General features: G+C 27.7%; 2 protein-coding genes across 2 annotated transcripts; one reads left to right on the forward strand and one right to left on the reverse strand.

The window, feature by feature from the left end:
* Positions 1-4,503: 4,503 nt before the first annotated feature.
* LOC133034652 (uncharacterized) lies at positions 4,504-5,013 on the reverse strand. Its single transcript, XM_061109901.1, has one exon. It carries the CDS (start codon positions 5,011-5,013, stop codon positions 4,504-4,506), a length of 510 nt encoding a protein of 169 aa, XP_060965884.1.
* A 13,261-nt stretch (positions 5,014-18,274) lies between these two features.
* Positions 18,275-20,411, forward strand: LOC115706919 (dof zinc finger protein DOF3.1). The gene has a single exon (XM_030634689.2). The coding sequence runs from the start codon at positions 19,444-19,446 to the stop codon at positions 20,089-20,091; it is 648 nt and encodes a 215-aa protein (XP_030490549.2). The 5' UTR covers positions 18,275-19,443; the 3' UTR covers positions 20,092-20,411.
* Positions 20,412-20,759: the final 348 nt, after the last annotated feature.

Consider the following 20,759-nt stretch of genomic DNA (forward strand, 5'->3'; position numbering starts at 1 on the left):
CAATTTATTACCTAAATACTCCTACACGCCTATATCTACTTTTTTACTTACAAAGTTTGTTTTATTACACAAATACCACTTAGTCATCATTCCATCCATCATCAATCAAATCCTATTCTCTTCCCTCTCTTTTTTCATTTTCTATCAATCAATCCATCATTTCACTCTCTTTTTTTCTTCTTTTCTTTTTATTTTTAATTTTATTTCAGTTTTTAATTTTTTATTTTTAATTTTATTTCAGTTTTTAATTTTTTATTTTTAATTTTATTTTCAGTTTTTAATTTTTTATTTTTTTTCCATAACAATTCTTCTTTTGTTTTTATTTTTAATTTTTAATTGTAAAGCTAGTTTCTTATATATTGTTGCTTAGGTCTAGGATTGACTTCTATCAATCAATCCATCATTTCACTCTCTTTTTTTCTTCTTTTCTTTTTCTTTGTAATTTTATTTCAGTTTTTAATTTTTAATTTTTAATTTTATTTCAGTTTTAAATTTTTAATATGTAATTTATAAAATATCATATATGTAATATATAAACACTTATAAACGCTTATAGATATATAGTATATATAATAGTCCAGGCAACTATTGGGAGATACTGGTTCTGGGTTGGTGGATATATGTTCATCTATTCTAGGCAGTTAAATTATGTTGCTCACAACTTAGCCAATTGGGCTTTATCTACTTCAAGTTCTGGGTTGGTGGATGTTCCTCCTTAACAGGCCAATGATTGCAATCTGCGCAGTACAGCATGTATTGTATTTGTTGGGCTGACAACACTCCTGCTTTTTATTATGTACCACACAATATACACTTTTGAAAAAGAGAAAGCTAAACATCCAGAACACGTTTATTGAATTTTACCCAGCTGGACCACTACGTAGTTTACATCTCTCTAGAAGTTGCAATATATTTTTGAAATATTGTTAGTTTTATTATTTGAAATTTTACACCTTCTGTATGTATTTTTTTAATATGTTTTTTATCTAGTTGTTTCCTGTCCATTTTTTAATTTTATTTTAGTTTGTATACAGTTGTTTTGTAGTTTTATTATAGTTTTGCTACTTGCATATGTTATTTCATTATAAAATTAATATGCAACTATTTGCACAAAACTTACTATGTATAACTACTATTTTTTAGTCTCCATCAAATTAAATTCTTGCATAATATATAAACTATCATAAAACGATAATGCAACTATAAGGCAACTATTTGCACTTGCATACAGTTGTTTTGTAGTTTTATTATAGTTTTGCTACTTGCATATGTTATTTCACTATAAAATTAATATGCAACTATTTGCACAAAACTTACTATGTATAACTACTATTTCTTAGTCCTCATCAAATTAAATTCTTGCATAATATATAAACTATCATAAAACGATAATGCAGCTATAAGGCAACCAAAACAAAAATAAATCAAAATGTAACTGTATATAACGTAGATGTATTATTCATGAGGTTTTTTTAAAAAATTTCACATCATACATTGTTTTGAATTTGGTGGGAGGTCCAGATCTGTTTGTTACAGATCTACATTTCATGAATCTGGATTTCGATATTAGGGGGAGTTGTTTTGATCGAATAAAACAGAAAACAAATGTGTAATTTCAGTTTCTTCACAGTTTTTCTGATTTTTTTTTCGTCATTTTCAGTTTAGATCATTGCAGGTATTCTTTTCCAGTTGATTTTGCCAGAATTAATAGTTGTATTTTTCTCGTTTTGGTTTCATTTTGGTTGTTTTGCGGTTTTGAAACGAGCGCGTATTTTCATGTTCATGGTTCGCTCTGTACAGCTGAAGGCTTAGTGCATGTGATATTTTTGTAAATATTTGTATATAGACTGTATAAATGTTTAATGGGCCGGCCCAAAATTTATACACAATTTTTTTATTATTATTTTTTTTAGTAAATCAGATGATTATATTAGGGCTTTTTTCATAAATGTACAACAAAAACAACATAATTACAAAAAATGTGCAAAAAAAAATTATTTTAAGAACTTGTATATTTTGAAAACTTATTACATGAAACCATACATTTTAATCATTAAATAATAAACTATGTTTATTAAAACTCAAAATAAACAATTTCGTAAAATTAATTAAACAGTTTTATAAAAATAAACAAGTTATTTTTTTTATTAAAAAATAAATGTTTATTATCTATTTTAGTATGAATTATTATAATTTAATAAGATGTTTTTTTTTTAATAAAATACGATATCAAAATTATAAACATTACTGTATATAAATACAAATCAATACTTAAAATTACTAAAAATAAACATAACACATAGAGTGATATAATAAACATATATGAATATTATTATTTTGTTTATTAAATTAGTATGTTTAATAAATAGAAAACAAAATAAACATATATATACAAAGTATTTTATATTATTAGTATGTTTATTATAATTGTAAACATAAAAATAGACATAGACAATTTATACTATACTAAAATAAGTATATTCTTTTTCTATTGTTTCTATATATTGATTATTTTCTAATGAATTAGTGAACGAATTTTCTATTAAAGTATAATTCTTACACCAAAAAATAAATAAACAAACATAACTTTATAAACTCCAAAAATTATTTAATTAGAAAAAATAAACATGACACAATAAACAAAAAAAAAAGATAAAAATAAACAATTTTTTTATATATATATTATTTATTTTCTAAAAAATTACTAAAAAATAAACATAACACACATAGAATGATATAATAAACTTATGTAAATATTACTATTTTGTTTATTAAATTAGTATATTTAATTAATAGAAAAAAAAATAAACACATATATAAAATGTTTTATATTATTAGTATATTTTTTATTATAATTTTAAACATAAAAATAAACATAACCAATGTTACCATATATATAATAATCAATAATTGTTACCATATATATAGTATAAAAGAAATTGAAAAAAAGTTTTTAATTATATATAAAAATGTATGAGAAAATGATAATAAGTTTTTTTGCACATATTTTGTAATTAATTAAAATAATGTATACAAAATTGTAAAATGCCCATTATATTACTACAAAACATCAATACAACCTAAGTAGCATCACAATCAAAAAAGGTCCCCAATGCTCTACAACTCTTCAAACCGAATTTATCTTTTCGAAAAAAAACTTTTTTTTTAGGAAAAACGCATCTAATTGTATTACAATACAAAGAAATTGAATAAGTTATTAGATTCAAAGAGCTAATTCATTCCTATATTGCTGGTAAACAACCGCTACAAAATATCAGAGATGGAATGAACTGAGTTGCTCCACTTTAACCAAACACATATAGCAGTCATAAATATTGGCTCTAAAAGAAAACACGTTCTCTAGTTTCTCTCTGTTCAATCCACAAAGGACACAATTCTCATCCAAACTATTAATATTGAATCTGAATAATTTAGTCTTCAGTTGCAATTTATCTAATACTTCTAGCCAAGGTACAAACCTTCCACACTCCACTCACCCAAATTAAATGAGGACAAAAGCTCTTTCATCTGGTAATAAGCACCTAGAAAAATTAGCAAAAAGATTCAAGGCTTTAGCTTATATTTGACTCTGATCACTTGCTTACCAATTGCTGGTACTTGGGCCTCATAGGCCCTCCAATCCTCATTGTCAATGTAGACAGCATTAACCCATTTCATCCATATATATCCTGTTTCGATTCAACATATTTACCAATTACCGCTTTGATTCCTTTCTTTAATTCTTCTAAACCCCAAACCTCCTTCTTCCTTTGTTTTACACACATTTCATCCCAAGCTACCAGCCTCGGTCGGGGTACTGGAACTACTCAATCATTTCCATAAGAAACCTTTCCAGAGCTCCACACTTTTACGCATAATTTATTCTCTACACCATTTTTCAATCAAGATTCACAATCAGAAGCAAGAAGTTTTTTAGCAAAGATTTTACACAACAATTTTAGAAAAAAAAAAACATATATATACATTAGAAATTTAGTGTTTAATTATTTATTGGATTTTTATTTCGTTTTATGAATACATAATAATACTATAAGTTCAATTTTAATTAATTAAAATGAAACATAATAGTAGTATGAGTTAGAGACTTAGTTGATTAGATCTTTTTGAACCTTTTTGTGTTAGATTCTAGGTTCAGGTTAGTTATTCATATTAACCCGTGATTTATTTATTTTTATAGCAATACTCTCTAATTTAAGGCGAACCCAGTCTGACTGTTATATCCCAGCTTGAATAGACCACACATTTTATTGATTTGAATAATTTAGTTATTTAAATATATTAAAAATTAAAAAAAAAAATTATAACTAAAACTAATATTTTCATATCCAATTTGCAAGTAAACACGAAAAAAATCAATCTGGAAGGATAAATGCGCTTCTAAAGTCAACGAAAAAGTGTTGTATTTCGTCAACTATTACGGAAAATGATATGAAAACTTACTGAATCTTATTCTTTTTTAAATAAAGGATTTTCATTAAAAAATTAACAGGCATCAGCCTTAACAATGTCACACAAAGAAAGCGGAGCATCTAGCTCATTAAAAGTACAACCTGACGATAAATAAGACACCCTAGCAACACAATGGGCAGCCCTATTTGCAGATCGATTAACATAAGAAATAAGGACATTATTCAAACTAGCAACAATAGTACGACAGTCCTCAACCAACAAACCAAACTGGGATGGCATATGCACTGAGCTATTAATTGCTTGAACAACAACTAAAGCGTCAGACTCAACAACCACCCTACCCCAGCCCTTGCGCTTTATCCAACTTAGCGCTTCCTTGATGGCAATGACCTCAGCTATTTCAGCAGAAACACAACCCCAACGACTCTCAGAAATAGCTTCAATAAGCTTACCATGGTGATCACGAGCAACACAACCGAAACCAAAGTTTTGGTGAGCTTCAAAAGTCGCACCATCGACATTCACCTTGACCGTATACTCATTAGGTTTACGCCAACAATTACTTTTAGAGATATCCCCCATAGCAAATAAAGCATTAGGAGATTCATATTTAGTAATTTTCCATTGGCCAAGGACAGCTTTTGCCGACTTCACTACCTCCAAAGCAGACCGAGACTTATGGTTCCATTGCACTTCGTTGCGAGCATGCCAAATACTTTAACACACCATCGCAGCCTCTACACTAACCTCCTCACGGCCATCAGCTAGCAACTCAAAAAACCAGCTGCTAAACTCGGCAATAGAACCAGGAGCCAACTGGTTAACCGCCAAAAGAGCCCAGCAAGATTGAGAAAATGGGCAGTCCAACAACACATGTACAATAGTCTCCATATGTATATTACAAAAAGGACACAAGAGATCTACATTCACATGTTTTGAGTGAAGTTGTACCTTAGTTGGGAGACAACCGGAGCAAGCACGCCAAAGAAAGTGATGAACTTTGGGAGGAATGGGCAGTTGCCATAGATGCTTCCAACAGTTCTCATCTTGCAAAAATAACCAATTCCCACTTGAAGATTGAAGGAACTTGTAGGCACTTTTAACCGAATAGAAGCCCGAGGACTCCATGCTCCAAAACCAACCATCTCTAGCCCGAGAAGAAGAAAGTTGGATGCTTCGAATCAACTGAATATCTCTCTCCTCAAACATATCATTAAGAAGCTCAACATCCCAAGATCTTTCCCCAACAACCATCAAACTCGAGACATTGTGATCAACTAAACCAGGATTACTCGTCAAGACATAAGGATTAGAATCATTTGGAAGCCAAGGATTAAGTAAGATACTAACCGAAGAACTACTTGCAGTAGCCCTCCTTCCACCGGCCCTTACAAGCTCTTGAGCGGCCCAAATGCTTCTCCAAATAAAACTTGGATTGGATCCCAATTCACCGGCCCTCACTGAATCTTATTCTAAAAAATAAAAAGAAAGAAAGAAAAAACTTATTCTAAATACCCACTATTTTACCATAACATCAACTTTGTTGTCCTGTTTTGTTTTGCGTCATGTGTCACTAATTGAAATATTAATAAATTCCCAATTTTATAATTCCCACGAATCCCACCATTTATTAAACTATGACTTTCTTGTTTTCTATTTTATATGTTCGAGATTTTCTCATTATATAGTTGTGTGGCTGAAATGTTATGTATTGCAAAAAAAAATATACATAGATATATATTTTAGTTGGATTTTTTTTGGTAACATATTTTAGTTGGATTTTGATTACAACACTTTTATTCATGATTATTTATTTTTTTAATGTATATATGATTTTTTATTATTATTTTAGAAAATTGGGAGCTAGACTATATTTTTTGTTCTTTACATGCCATTTTCCTTTCTCTTTCACTATTGTTTTAATATTTCTCATTCACATTTGAAACAAATAAATAAAAGAAATTAAGAAATACTCTTATTAATTTATAGCTACGTTTGATAATATTTTTATTTTTCAATTTATATTACAAAAATAAAAGTGAAATTTGTGTTTTTAAAAAACAAAAAAGCGTTTTATAGCTACTTTTACTTTTTAATTTTAAAAACAGAAAATAAAATTGTATTCTAAAAATTTATTTTTGTTTATTTTTTTATTTTATTTAAGTCAGATATCCGGGTCTAGGGTTGAGACAATGAGTCCGAGTCTGGGACTATGATCGAGGCAGAGTTCGGATCTCAAGATTCAGGTTGGGATCGGAGTGTAAAGTATTAATTAAGAAAAAATTTTAAAATTTTAATTCACAATTAAAAATTTAAAAAGTGAAAATTTTATAGAATTTATTTTTAGAATATATTTTTACTTTTTTAATTAAAAAGAAATATCACCAAACATACCCTATGTTATTTTTTGATTATTAGTGTGGATGATCTTTGGATAATATAAAACGTGTTTAAATATTATGTCCCCTCATCTTTTTCTTTTCAAACAACGTATGGTAGAGATTATTATTTGAAATAATTTATTTTTTAAGTTTGTATGACATTATAATTATAATTGTTTTTAATAAAAAAATTTATTGCTAAAAATAGGTTTAAATAAACATATATTTAAATAATACAATGAAAATTAATATGAGCATTTTACATGAATGTATACATTTTTTTTAAATAATTACAAAAAATGTGCAAAAAAATACAATTTTAAAAATGTACATATTTGAAAACATATTTACAAAATTTCATACAAATTCTTAATTAAATTATAATAGATATATTAATGATTCAACTTTCTATATTTAGATTTGTATAACTATTTTTTATGACTAATTGATATGGTATTAGAGCCAATTTAATAACATATCATTTTTTAACTAAAAAATTATTATCAAATTTGAAATGATATTATATTGTATAATTTGATCTTAATAATATATTATCAGATTTTATTGGAAAAATATTGAAAATTGATATTAATTATACATATGATCATATCAAGCCAATTTAATATATTTTAATGTCAATTAACATATATTTTAAATTAGTGATATATATATATGTTTCATATTTTAATTTTCATTCATTCTTCTTCTTCTTCTTCTTTTTTTTTTTTTTTTTTTTTTTTTTTTTATAGATTGCATTCTTGTTACATAATTTTTCAATGGTGCAAACTCATTCCACTGATAATATGTCTATTGAGTCTGGTGATTTTGTTAGTGATGATGAGAAGATCTCATCCCTTGTGAGTGTGAAGAAAGTTGCGATCAAGAAATAAATTAGTGGGAAGCAACCGGACTTTAAAAGACCCGCTAAAAAAATCTGCACACACCCGCATGTAGATGAAGTATCCGATTCAGATTCTGGTGGAAGACTTATTCATGTTCCATATATAAAAGTCTTTTTTTTTTTAGTATTTTTATCTTTGTTAGTTTTTTTTTTTTTTTTTTTTTTTTTTTTGTAGTGTTTCTTATTATGTTTTGTTGTGTATGGTATTGTAATATTTTTTTAATATTGCTTATATGTTTTTAGTGTTTTTTTTTAAAATTTATATATGTTTTTGCTAAACTTGATGGGTTGTTTTTGTTTATTTTTTTAATGTATTTTTTTAGTGGAAGAATTATTCATGCTCTATCTATAAAGGTCATTTTTTTTTTTGTATTTTTATCTTTGTTAATTATTTTTTTTCTTTTGTTGTTTTTGTTTTTTGTCGTATTTCTTATTATAAATGCCTAGTGGAAATATAATTTTTTATATTTTTATGATATAAGAAAATCATTGAGAATTTTAATTAGGAAATCTCGTCTGAAATTATACATATACTAACATTACAATATAATTTATATAAAGAATTAAATAAGATAACGTGTCATCCATTATACGTATTTGGCGCTATAAAATTATCTACTTTTCATTTATTATGATTGTAATATATATATTTTCAAGAGAGAACTATATATATACATATATGATATGTATACGTAGTGAAGATTTTTGAGACGCACACAATGATATTATTGTCAACATATATAGTAGATATTAGGAAATTAGGTATACCAATACCAATAGCACCACGATTCTAAGATTTTATTTTTGAAATATCTCAAAATCAGTCGATTATTTGTATATAAATTAAAAACGCGCATGTTAGTGTGTTTAATTAAGTCAATAAAAATCATTATTGAAAGAGTGATGAACATAACCACTTGAGGCTAGCTCAAGTGGCCATAGGGGGTGCGTGGTGTATTGGAAGTCCTGGGTTCGAGTCCCAAATTATACTAATGTAATATGTAAACGCTTAAATAAAAAAAAAAAAAAAAAAAGAGTGATGAACATATATAGCATTGCTATTGAAAAAACTGGTGATATACAACATTCACGTGCAACAATATTAGAGAATAGTGTTAGTTTTTAGTTTTGTATATATATATTGGGTAAGTTATTACTATTAATCTCAATAAGTGATATTGATATGAGTGTATCAAAGATGTATTCGTACTTTTTATTATTTTTATTATTTAAGAGAGAGATTATTCAAAGGCTCTAGAGCGCCAAAGGATGACAAAAAGACATAAGAACTCTATATTTATATGGCCAATTTCACACATACATGATAATGGTGATTGTACCTGTATTTTTATGAGCAAGCTTAGTAATAAAATTATGAGCAAGAGGATTAGCTACCAATACACAAAAGAAATTCTTTTTTGCTGGATAAAATATTTACGTGTATATATGAGAATGAGCAATGTACTATATTATATTATTATCATCCGTGCGCTGCGACGATTCGAATCCTACCTAAAATTAATTAATATTTAACATTTATTTTGTTGTTATTAATTTTTTTTAGAAATTAAAAAAAATTAAGAAAAATAACTTAATTATTAGGTAAATTAGAATTGATGACTTGATTAAATGAATTAATATATGTATGTACTCTTCTCCAACAATTTGTTCCTCCGATCCCCTCATAAAATATTTCTATCATTTATTTCAGTTTTTCTATATATTCCCTTAGTCAGTTTTTTTTTTTTTTTTCCTTTTGACTTATATTTTCTTAATTTTCCAAAATTAAGCAACATTTTCATTTCATCATATCATGCTGTGTGTATGTGTGTGTTAGGATACTACTTATATGTAGTTTCACTTTCATATTCAACGTTTCTAAATTTCCCAACTTAATTTTTCTTTTATTTTTTATTTTGGAGCTTCTTTGCATAATCGACATTTTGTTCTCAAAACTCATTTTTAAATATATATATTTTAATTAGAAATAATAAGTGGGAATTTTGTTTAATGTATCTATTTTTGGTGTTTATTATATGAAAATTAACTTATTTGATCAAGACGTTTCCTTGTACTGAAATCAGTGGGGAATATTTGGGATTTGTATTAAACAGAGTTGGAATATGATTCTACGAATAATAATATTTATTGAGAGTGGATTAGAATTTAGAATGGGATTGTTAAATGTTTAACTAAACTAGTTACTAGTAATACCGTACTCTTTCCTCCTAAATTGGTTACATATATGTAAAATATTAGAATGTGATGATGATGCAAGAGGGAAATGTAGAGAAGAGAGAGAGAGTGAGGAAAAGCGTGGGCGTCAATCAGGACCCAAATGGCACGCCATCGGAAGCGTGTCGTATGGTAGTTGGACAGAGATGACATATATTTCTTCTCTTTCTCTTTCTCTTTCTCTTTCTGTTTCTGTTGTAGGTTGATCACCATCAAATCATACTCCACTTCTTCTTTCATTTTCTTTCTATTCATTCGATCTATACCTCCATTAATGGCCCCCACTTCACACACACACACACACTCTCAATCACTCATCCAAATTAATCTGCTGTGCTGTGCTGTGCTGCCACTCTTGCGTGGGTCCTATTCCTTCCTGATCAATTCCCTCCCATCATTCCATCCCTCATTCCCGTGCTATTTCATCCATTATTATATATACTTTACTTGATCTCCTCTCTCTTATAACCTTCTTCACTAAGATACCTAAACCATTATTACTCTTGCACTATGCTTAGTACGTATTATATTTCCACAACGATAGAAAGGAGTATAAGAGAGAGAGATTAGCAACAGATGATAACAAAAATTAATTGTTCTAAATGAAATATAAGAGATTATGTCAAAAAAATATCATATATATATATATATGAAATAAGAATTGAATGCGAGTAAAGTTTTCCTCTTGAATTTATAAAAAAATGAATTTAGAGAATCAGTGATAAACAAAGCAAAAAAGAAAAGAAACAAATTAAGAAAATTACATAAATATCCTTTAGATAAAGTTGAGGAAAAGTTATTTTTACTAGTGCTATAAAAATGCGTGTGCCATAAATATGGTATCGTGCGATCAAAAATATAGATCGTATTGTGCTATATTTAAATTCACGTGTTTAAATTTGTTTCATAGTTTACTCGGGTTCTATTTTCTTATACAGATTCAAATTCATACTCTACTTTTTTACATTTTATTTTTACAACTAATAAGATAATGACTAAAGCTATGTATTTTTTTTAGAACTTCAATTATTTTTATATAATTTAAATTAGAACCATTAAAAAAATTGAATTTAAATATTTAAATTATTATTACTGTTATCAAATATAAAATTTTTAACATGTTACGCTTTTAGAATAGATTATTCGTATTTATGTGTCATACTTTCTGGCTTGTCATATTGTACGTATTGTGTTATGTTGAAGCCTATATTATTCGTATTGTGCTGTACAAATTTATAATTTCGTCTTGTGTCGTGTCAAATACCATATTTGTTCGTACATGTTCTTGCTCGTGTCGTATCAAAAAACTTGGCTCATATTTACAACACTTTTTCTTATTTATATTTTAGTTAAATTAGTTAAAAAGCATGTTTTAAAAAAATATCAAAAATTATTATAAAAAAACATTAAAAATGTTAATTTAGAACCAATGTTATATTTGATTAAATTTATAATTGAATTTCAATATATGTTTAGTACAAATTTAATATTTACTTTTTATGAAAGTATATGTAAAAAGATTATTAAATTATTATATTAAAAAGTTAAAGATTGTATAACAATAACATATAATATTTTTTTTCATGGAAAGATTGTAAAATATATTAATTAGTGAGAAAGAGTAAATTAAGAAAAAGCATTTTTTATTGTGGCACAAATTTACAACATTACCATTGGAGTATTATATTATAAAAATATGCTTTAAAAAAATAGTAATACACTACAAAGTATTAAGAGCATCACCAAAGATAAGACAAATCTTTTATTTGGTGATGAATTCTTATGTAAGGAATTTGGAGTGAAAACTATAATCCACAGTATATATGCCGTGTGCACTGTAGCACGGATTGAATTTAAATTTAAGACTTCATTTTTGTCAATACTAGCAGACTATAGCAAAACAACATAAAATCGTTTTATTCTTATTTTTTTTCTTAAAAAAAAAAAGAAAATATTTTTTAAACTCTTCGTTCATCCAAGTTCATCAGTGTTACTGATCACTTTATTTCTTCTTTTAATTACTCTGTCACATAGTGATGTCATCCTGCATACATAAAAGCAATTAGGGGGACTTTTCTTTCTCTTTTATTATTGTCCTTGTCTTCTAAATCATAATTTAGAGTGTTCATTCATTATTACATTTACATCCACAACAATTAGTTTTATTTTGTCTTTAATTTCTTCTTCTTCTTCTTCTTATGTAAAATTCACCACAAATATGTATATGTGTATCAACTCAACCCCACACCCTAAAGCAAAGTGTAATCAGTCAATGTTTCCACCTTGTTCATGTGCTTCTAAACACTTTTATTCTTTTGTCTTTTCCATCTGGATGGTGAAAGTTAAGATTATTAATAGGGACAGATGTTGGACTTGTGGAAGTATAATATTAATTAAATACAAAGAAAAAGAGTGTTGTTGGGTGCCATAGGTTTATTTTATACTTATTAGTACTCCTCTTTATTAATTAATTATTCAAAACCAATAAAGTGGTATATATTACATTTATTTATATAATGATACTACTAGGATACTCACACACACGCATCACTTGAGTAGTACGTAGTGATTATTATGTCAATTTTTCTAAAAGATAGCAACATTTTCAACAAGTGTAACCATGTATTAATAATGGCGTGAAGAAAATATTATCCCCACCTCATTTAAATTATTCAATATATATGTATATAGTTATTCAATTTTTGTTACTGAATATTATCTTTTGCTTATTAATGCAATTCATGACCCTCTTTGAGACTTTAATAAGAAAACATGTATATTTCATATATGAATGTGTTTGAATTCAATTTGAGAATTGTTTTTTAGCAAGGAAATGCCCATTCAATGTGATTTGGTGATAGATTCATACTCACTACAATTTATATTCTTATATACATAAATCATTATATTTTTCTTTCCGTCATTTAGATATATTATATTTTTATATATATATATATATAGGGCAAGACTATGGTAGGACCTAACTTTTTTTAACCATTGATTTTAAATCGTGTGGTTATTAAGATATAAGGTGTATACTCTTACAATAGGACTGCTTGTATACAATTAAAACTTTATACATATTATAATAATATTTAATTATATATTTATTTTAAAAAATAAAATAATATTAATAATTAAAAACATTATTAATTTTTAATTTCAATTATTATTTTTTTTAAGTTAACTCTCATGTAAATCTTGACAGTTTCCGCACCAATATTATTGTTATTCTAATTTTTCTTCTCACTCAATATATTAAACTAGTGTGTTTTTCTTTTTTTTTTCTTTTATTTATTTTTCTTTTTTTTTTTTGTTGGAAAATTTCTTTTTCTTTTATTCATCAATAAATTTTAGGAGTTTTTTTATCAAGTCATTTTTTTTTATCAATTTCGACTATAATATTACGTTGTATTATTATTATTATTATTATTATGACAAATTGATTTGGATCACTTAAGAATTTACAGTAAAAACATCAACAATTGAAGTGGGAACCTCTATTTTTTTTTTTTTTCATTTTATTGATTAATAAATTTTATGGGTTTCTAGATTAGCATCTTTTTTTTAATCGTCGGAGTAATTGCCGATGTCGGAAAAGTCGTTAGAGCTGTTGCATGTAGGGGTGTTCATCAAACCACTCAAACTGTTCAAATCGCCCACACTGCACCATACCGCAAAAAAATGTGGTTCGAAATTCTTTACGGCGATTTGAATTTTTCCTAAACTGCACAGTGCAGTGCGATTTACAGTTTTGAATTGTTAATATGTGGTTCAAACCGCACCGCATCGCATATTATAAAAATTTCAATTTTTATATTCATTTAATATGTGAAGGCCTAACCAAAGCCTACTAATTTTTTATTTTTTTTTGCTGAAAAAATAATTATTGTATCGTTGAAACTTAAATTTTTTTTTTCATATTTTTTTTTTTCAAGTCTTATGATATTTTTGACAAGTGTTGCTCAAACTTTGTTGTATTTGTAATAATTTAATTATTTAGTGATAGTCCAAATTGCAAAAACTGCATAAATCGCACCGCACCACACCATTTTTTGCGGTGTGATTTTTGCGGCTTTTTAGTTTCGCGCTGCGGTTTGGGAAATTAGAAAAATACATGTGCGGGTTGGTTTGAAAAATAGTCAAAAACTGCACCACCCGCATCGCGAGCACCCCTAGCTGCCGACACTGAAAAAGTCATCGAAATTGGTATTGTCGCCAGAAAAATTACTGAAAAAATTACCAGGAAACCGGTTTCTTGATGAAGGAACCAGTTTCTTGGTGATATATTTTTTTATGACACATTAATATTTTTTTCATTTTCAAAATTATATACATATTTTTTTAAAACATATTTTTTTTTAATGATAAAGAAAATATATTATTTTAATGTGAAAGTACAAAATAAAATGAATTCTACCTAATATTTTTATAAAGTTAAAAAAAAATTAGTTTGCATATATTCTAATCTTTAGTTAATTTAATAGAGAAAACAGGTATATTTGGAAAGAAAAAAAAAAGGAAAAAGGGCAAATACAATGCCCAAAATCGACACGTGGCGAGTCATCAGCCCCTCTGCCAGCAGCACTATACCCACCAGCTGCAAATATAAAAAATCTGTTAAATATGTCTTAACAAAAATTATCAACACTTACATTTATTTAACTTCTGATTGGCTCAATTTCTTTCCCCATAGCATGCGGAAAAAATAAGGAGCCCCACAATAGATTTACCCTATATATATATATTTAACTAAAACAACAAAAAAAGATAAAAAAGAGTAATGAAAGAATAAAAAAATAATTAAAAGAATGAGAGAAAAAAAAATGTAATATTTTTACCTCACTACTATTTATAGAGCTACAACTACAAGTAACTAAAAGAATAGTTATGATCTATCTTAGTTTACTATTTATCTCACTTGATGGAGGTATAATTTTACTAAATTTTTTAAAATTTTAGCTAAGAGCACTCACAATAAGTGAGCTATAATAGCTAAAAGTTGAAAAAAAAAAAAATAGCTAAGAACTTAAAATTAAGCTCTCCAACAAATACTTTAAACTCGTAACTATTTTAGTTCATTCCAAACTTCAAGAATTTTTCTTTAGGCTAATTAGTAATTTTTTCCCCTGAACTTTGACATGTACTAAATCGTGCCACCTAAACTTTTTTTGCCATTAAAAATTCCCCCCGAACTATTGAGATTGTTAAATTTAAGGATTTTTGTCTAATTTTAGTAAAAAAATTATATTATAGATGAAAGTTTAAGGGGCATGATTTAGTACATATCAAAGTTTGAAGGGAATGATTTGGTAGATATCAAAGTCTGGGAAGCATGGTTTAGTACATAAACAATCACTGAAACAGTAAAATTGAATGAAATTAGACAAAAGTCTTTAAATTTAACAATCTCAATAGTTCAGGGGGAATTTCTAACGACCAAAAAAGTTCAGGAGGCACAATTTAGTATATGTCAAAGTTTGGGGGAAAAATTACTAATTAGCTATATTAGCTCAATGAATAGTGAAAAAGTAAAACATATTTTATATATTTTTTTTCTCTTTTTTTTCGTTTAATTGATTTTTTATTGTTCTTTTTACCTTTTTTTGTATTTTTCATATTTTAATTAATAAAATACATGTAAAGATATTATATTTAAATAATATAAAAATATATATATAAAAATTGATATATAATGTAAATATATAAGTATAATAGAGAAAATAAAATTTTAATAATGTATTTTAAAAAATGAAATAAAGAAGTTATTGCGAGTAATCTAATGAGCTATTTTACCTTGAAATGCTCTTAGAATATGGATTCAAATGAACTAAACATTAGAGTGAATGATCTTTACCAATAAAAGATTGAAATTATAGTTTGTTTTCAGTATCAAAATCCCATTAGATGATGAAATTATTATTATTATTATTATTATTATTATTATTATTTTCTTTAATTCTCATTGTTCTTACAGTCTAATTAACTATTAATATTTCTTTTTTAAGAAAAAAATTGAAACAAATATCACTTTATTTAAAGAATTCATTTTGGTATAATAATAAATAAATGTAAGTCTTTTTTTATTATTCTCCTTTTCATTGTTTTTCCCAGTTTAACTATTAAGTTCTTTAATTTTATTTAAAGAACTTTGGTCTAATAATAAAAAATAAATGTAATTCATTTAAATAGAGACATTGACCCTAGTTGGTTCGACTTTTAAAAATTATATTTGCGCGTCCGAAGCTCCAAAAGTATTTCTACTACTGTTTGAGTAATCTATGAGTTTTAGCTTTAGCTATAAAATTTTATTTTATAATAAAATCATGTTTAGTAGCTTTTCTCTAATTTTTTTTTTTTGAAAAATTAAAATCAAAAGCATAAAGGAATTCTTTTAAAAATATATAAAAATACGATTGTACGGATTTTTAAATATTTTTAAAAATTTTAAGATTTTATTTAGAATTTGATTTTTTAATATATTTTTATGTGGTACTTTTTTTTTTTATTTTGTTGCTAATTTTTTATTATTTATGTATTATTATTTTTTTTTAATGTTTTGAGATTGTTTGGAATTTGAATGTTGTAATTTTATTATTTTTATATGATTTTCTTGTTATTTTTTTAATACAGTAAAAATATATAAAAAAAAATCTCTAATTATAAAAATGTTAATGTATAAAAAAATAGTAGTTTATGTATATTCTATAAATTTCAAAGGTAGAAATTTTTCAAAAAATTGAAAGTTTTTTGGAGTGTCCAAATTAAAAATTAAAATTGATAATAATAGGTGATTAGGTGCTAACCGTTGACAATATGGATTGAATTTATATTATAGTTAGTAATTAATTACTAAATTTGAACTTAAAAATAATATTTCTTTGGTGATTAAAAAAAATGGATTTGAAAGATTGATTTATCTTCATCAATAATGAATCAGAGCCGTTAATTTTTCCCGAGTGGTGGGCCCCCACACCCACTCGCGATTTCGTACGTGCGTAGTAAGGAAAACATAATATATATATCTATAACAGTAAAATACAAAATAAAAATCTATTCAGACTTGTTGAAATGGCTCTTCAGCATAGAAAGTAGTCAAATTAAAATACAAAAACTACATACTAAAAAAGAAAAGAAAAGAAAAAACCAAAGGAAAGTCTAAATGGGACCCACTAGCCACCCACTAACTCACTGCGTTCAGGTTCACTGGTTCAGTAAATAATAACCTGAAGGGAAGCTCTTCCTAAAAATCTAAACTCATACATTTGGCTTTCTCTCTCTCGCCCAGAACTATAGAGAGTTGGGGTTCTGCCACGTGTCACAGCTCGCATTGGCTACGGGTTACTGGAACCCAACGCTACGATTCCTCCTCCGATTATAGCATGAGACATCTTTACGGTTGTGATATCGTTAAGTAAAAAGTTAACGGTTCTGATTTGCTGATTAAAATAATGCCTAATTATGATAACGTTTGCTTTGATCGCACGCGAGCTTGGTTTGCGGCTTAAAATGGGCTCTCTCGGCTTGGCTTAATTGTCAATTTTGGCTTATTAGGCTTCATCAATTCCTGAGCCGACATGGCATACTTGATATTTTGAGATTTTTTTTATTGTTTTTTTATGTCAATATTTTGATTTATTAAAGATGAATAGAGTTTTTTTTATTTCACCCATCATCCGTGCGAAGCAAATAATAATTGTGTAGTTAAAATAATGGACAAACAATCATGTCTAATTATTTTTAATCATAGATTTTCTAAACCCTATAGAAATTTAACTCTCATAGTTTACTTTGATTGAGATTTGATGGTTTGGTAAAACTTTCATTTAGCTTTTTCAAGGATAAAAAGTGTCAAACTTTTCATTAAGATATCGTTTAATCACCACTAGTTTCCATTACTACTATTATTTTACTCAAGAGTCAAGATGAATAGCGTGGTTCAAGTAATGCCATTATTTTTTATTTTTTTGACATTTTAATTAATGACATGCTGCTAATAATTACTCTCTAACAAAGACATGTTAACATTATAAATTTTAAATAATTGTATAATATCATAAGATAAGATAAGATAATACTATTACAACAAAATACTATAATCAACTGAAAATAGTGATCAATTAATGAGAATCGATATTTTTTTTTTCATAATTTTCTTTGAAAAAGGAAAGTTGTTTTCGCTTGCTTTTTGGCAACGCGACAAAACTAATATTACTTCCACAAAATATTCTATTAATTATATATTAGTTAACTTAACTAACAAGGTATGTATCACATTGTTTTTTCTCCTAATCATATCGATTTCTTAAATTAAACAAATGTTTAAGGTTAATGTAGTAATATTTAATCATAGAAGTTGACTTGATGTTCTTCTACTTAAAATAAAATAGTTAGTAGGAAAAATACAAACTCAGCCACTATTTGAATTCTCTAGAGAATCTAAGAATTACGGTTTACTAATATATAATAGTGTGAGCTTAAGCTTCCAATAAAAAATATATTTTGATATTATTATTAAACTAATATATATGATTAGTGGACATTCTTGTATGAAAAAGCCATAAAAGCTAAGCCGGTCCAATTAGTTTCTCACTTAACTACTACAACTAGCATAAGCATAAGAACAAGCATAAGAGAGAGATTTTCTTCCTATATTTGAAGTCTGGTCGTCACTTTCACGCGGACACAAATAGATAGCTCATCTCCATCGAACAATTCTCCAGACCCTAATTATCTCTATTTATTCCTTTTTAATATTTTTTTTAGTTCTCTCTAATTCTCATCCCAGTTGAGAAGACGGAGGAAAAGGAGGATTGAGTTTTTTCTTTTTATGAAGCTTTTCAGTTAAGAAATTCAGTGATAAAGGGCAAAAAAAAAAAAAGAGTTGTCTTTTCCGGATTTGCTTTTGGCTACGCGGTTTTATCTTGTGGCGAATTGAGTATGAAACTCGAACATGTTATAGCCTGGCAGTAAGTAAGTCTGTTAATTTGCTTTGAAGAGTGGCGTTTCTGTGTTTGATTTCGTCTCTGAGTTACAAAAAAGAGAAAGAGAACAGAGAAAAGTTGCACCTTTTTATTCACTTTTAAGCTCTGCTTTTACCTTTTTCTACCACTGAAAAGCTCAGGGTCTGTCAAAAACCCTGGAAAACTTTTTTCGAAACTGAAAACCCATTTTACTTTCTTCTATTCATAATCCAGTTTACCCATATTTAAAGACAAGGGAAAAAAAAACTCAAAATATTCGCTGATGGGTTTTTGAGTTTTCCTCTGTAAAACATTTCTGGAAAAGTAACTTCTCTGTTCTGAATTTGAGTTTGATTTATTCCCAATTCAAGCCCTCACCACTGAAATTGTTTTAATCTGATACAAACCCACTTTAGAAAAGACCTTAAAAATCCAATTTTGTATCTCTATTACTCTTTTATTGTCTGGGTTTCTGAAAAAGAAAGGAAAAAAAAAAAAGGTTCATTTTTTTTATCTTTTGGGGGTGTTGAAGATGCAAGACCCTGCAACATTCGAGCCCATCAAAACCAATTTTCCAGAGCAAGAAACTCTGAAATGTCCAAGATGTGAGTCCATGAACACCAAATTCTGCTACTACAATAACTATAATCTTTCACAGCCTCGTCACTTCTGCAAGAATTGCCGGAGGTACTGGACCAAAGGGGGTGCTCTTAGGAACATTCCGGTTGGTGGTGGGAGCCGTAAGAATACAAAGAAATCTTCCAATCCAAAGCGATCCACACCAACATCTTCCTCATCCCTCACAAGCTCATCGACCCAGAACCCGGATCCACAACCCGAATCGACCCGAGTTTACGGTTCTCCTGTTGATCAAGACCGTCGGTTGCTAGACCTCCCAGGAAGTTTCAGCTCACTGCTCACGTCAAATGGGCAATTTGGAGGCATCATGGAGGGGATAAACCCAAACGGGTCGGGTGCCAAAATGGGGCGGGTGAGGGAAGCTGTACATTCGGGTCCTGAGCTGAATTCTGATTCGGGTCAGAGCTTGGGGATAGAGGTGCAGAGCAGTAGCAATTCAGAGAGCTATTTGAGTCTTCAAAATGGGGATTCCAACTGTTGGGGAGGAGGACATGAGTGGCCAGACCTTGCCATTTACACTCCAGGTTCAAGTTTTCAGTAGAAATAAATAAAGAAAAAAAAAAGAGGAAAAAGAGTTTGCTTTTGCTTAAAATATCTTTTTTCTTTTACTACTTAGAAACTACAATGGTTAAGTATATTGGAGCCAAAAAAAAAAAAAGAATGGCTCAAAGTTTTAATTGTAGTATTTATATTATTCTCTAATGCTATAGAGTGTGAGACATTACCAAAATGTCATGCCATCCCATACCATATCATTATCCTTTGTTCTTTTGAGTGGTTTTTCTTTGTATGATGTATGTTATATAGATTTATATATAGCCTACACAATATAATTCTGATGCTAATTTGTGCTTTATTTTATTTATTAGTGTCAACAAGTAAGTTAATCCAAAGTGTACTTAGTATTGTGTTTGTCCACAAACAAGCTCTTGTCTCTTGCGCATATAGGCATGTATATATGTGTGTAAGGTATGCTATGAATATGAATGTTACATGTATTGGTTTGTGTATGCATCATATACGTGTATGGTATTTTTGATAAAGCTAAAGACATTAGGATTTGACACCTTTGTTTTGTATGAAAATAAAATAACATATGTGGAGTGGTGGGAGATATGGGGGAGTAATACAGAGCACATTTCAAGTTTTGTTGTTTTTAGCCTGTCTTTCGAGGGCCAGACAAAGTTCAACTCCCTTTCTTCTCGGATA

This window comes from Cannabis sativa, chromosome 1 (assembly GCF_029168945.1).
Source record: "Cannabis sativa cultivar Pink pepper isolate KNU-18-1 chromosome 1, ASM2916894v1, whole genome shotgun sequence".
NCBI lineage: Eukaryota > Viridiplantae > Streptophyta > Magnoliopsida > Rosales > Cannabaceae > Cannabis > Cannabis sativa.

Bases quoted from the DNA above. Each gene is read 5' to 3' on its own strand.
- LOC115706919 (XM_030634689.2), top strand. From the start codon at position 19,444: ATGCAAGACCCTGCAACATTCGAGCCCATCAAAACCAATTTTCCAGAG.
- LOC133034652 (XM_061109901.1), bottom strand. From the start codon at position 5,013: ATGGGGGATATCTCTAAAAGTAATTGTTGGCGTAAACCTAATGAGTAT.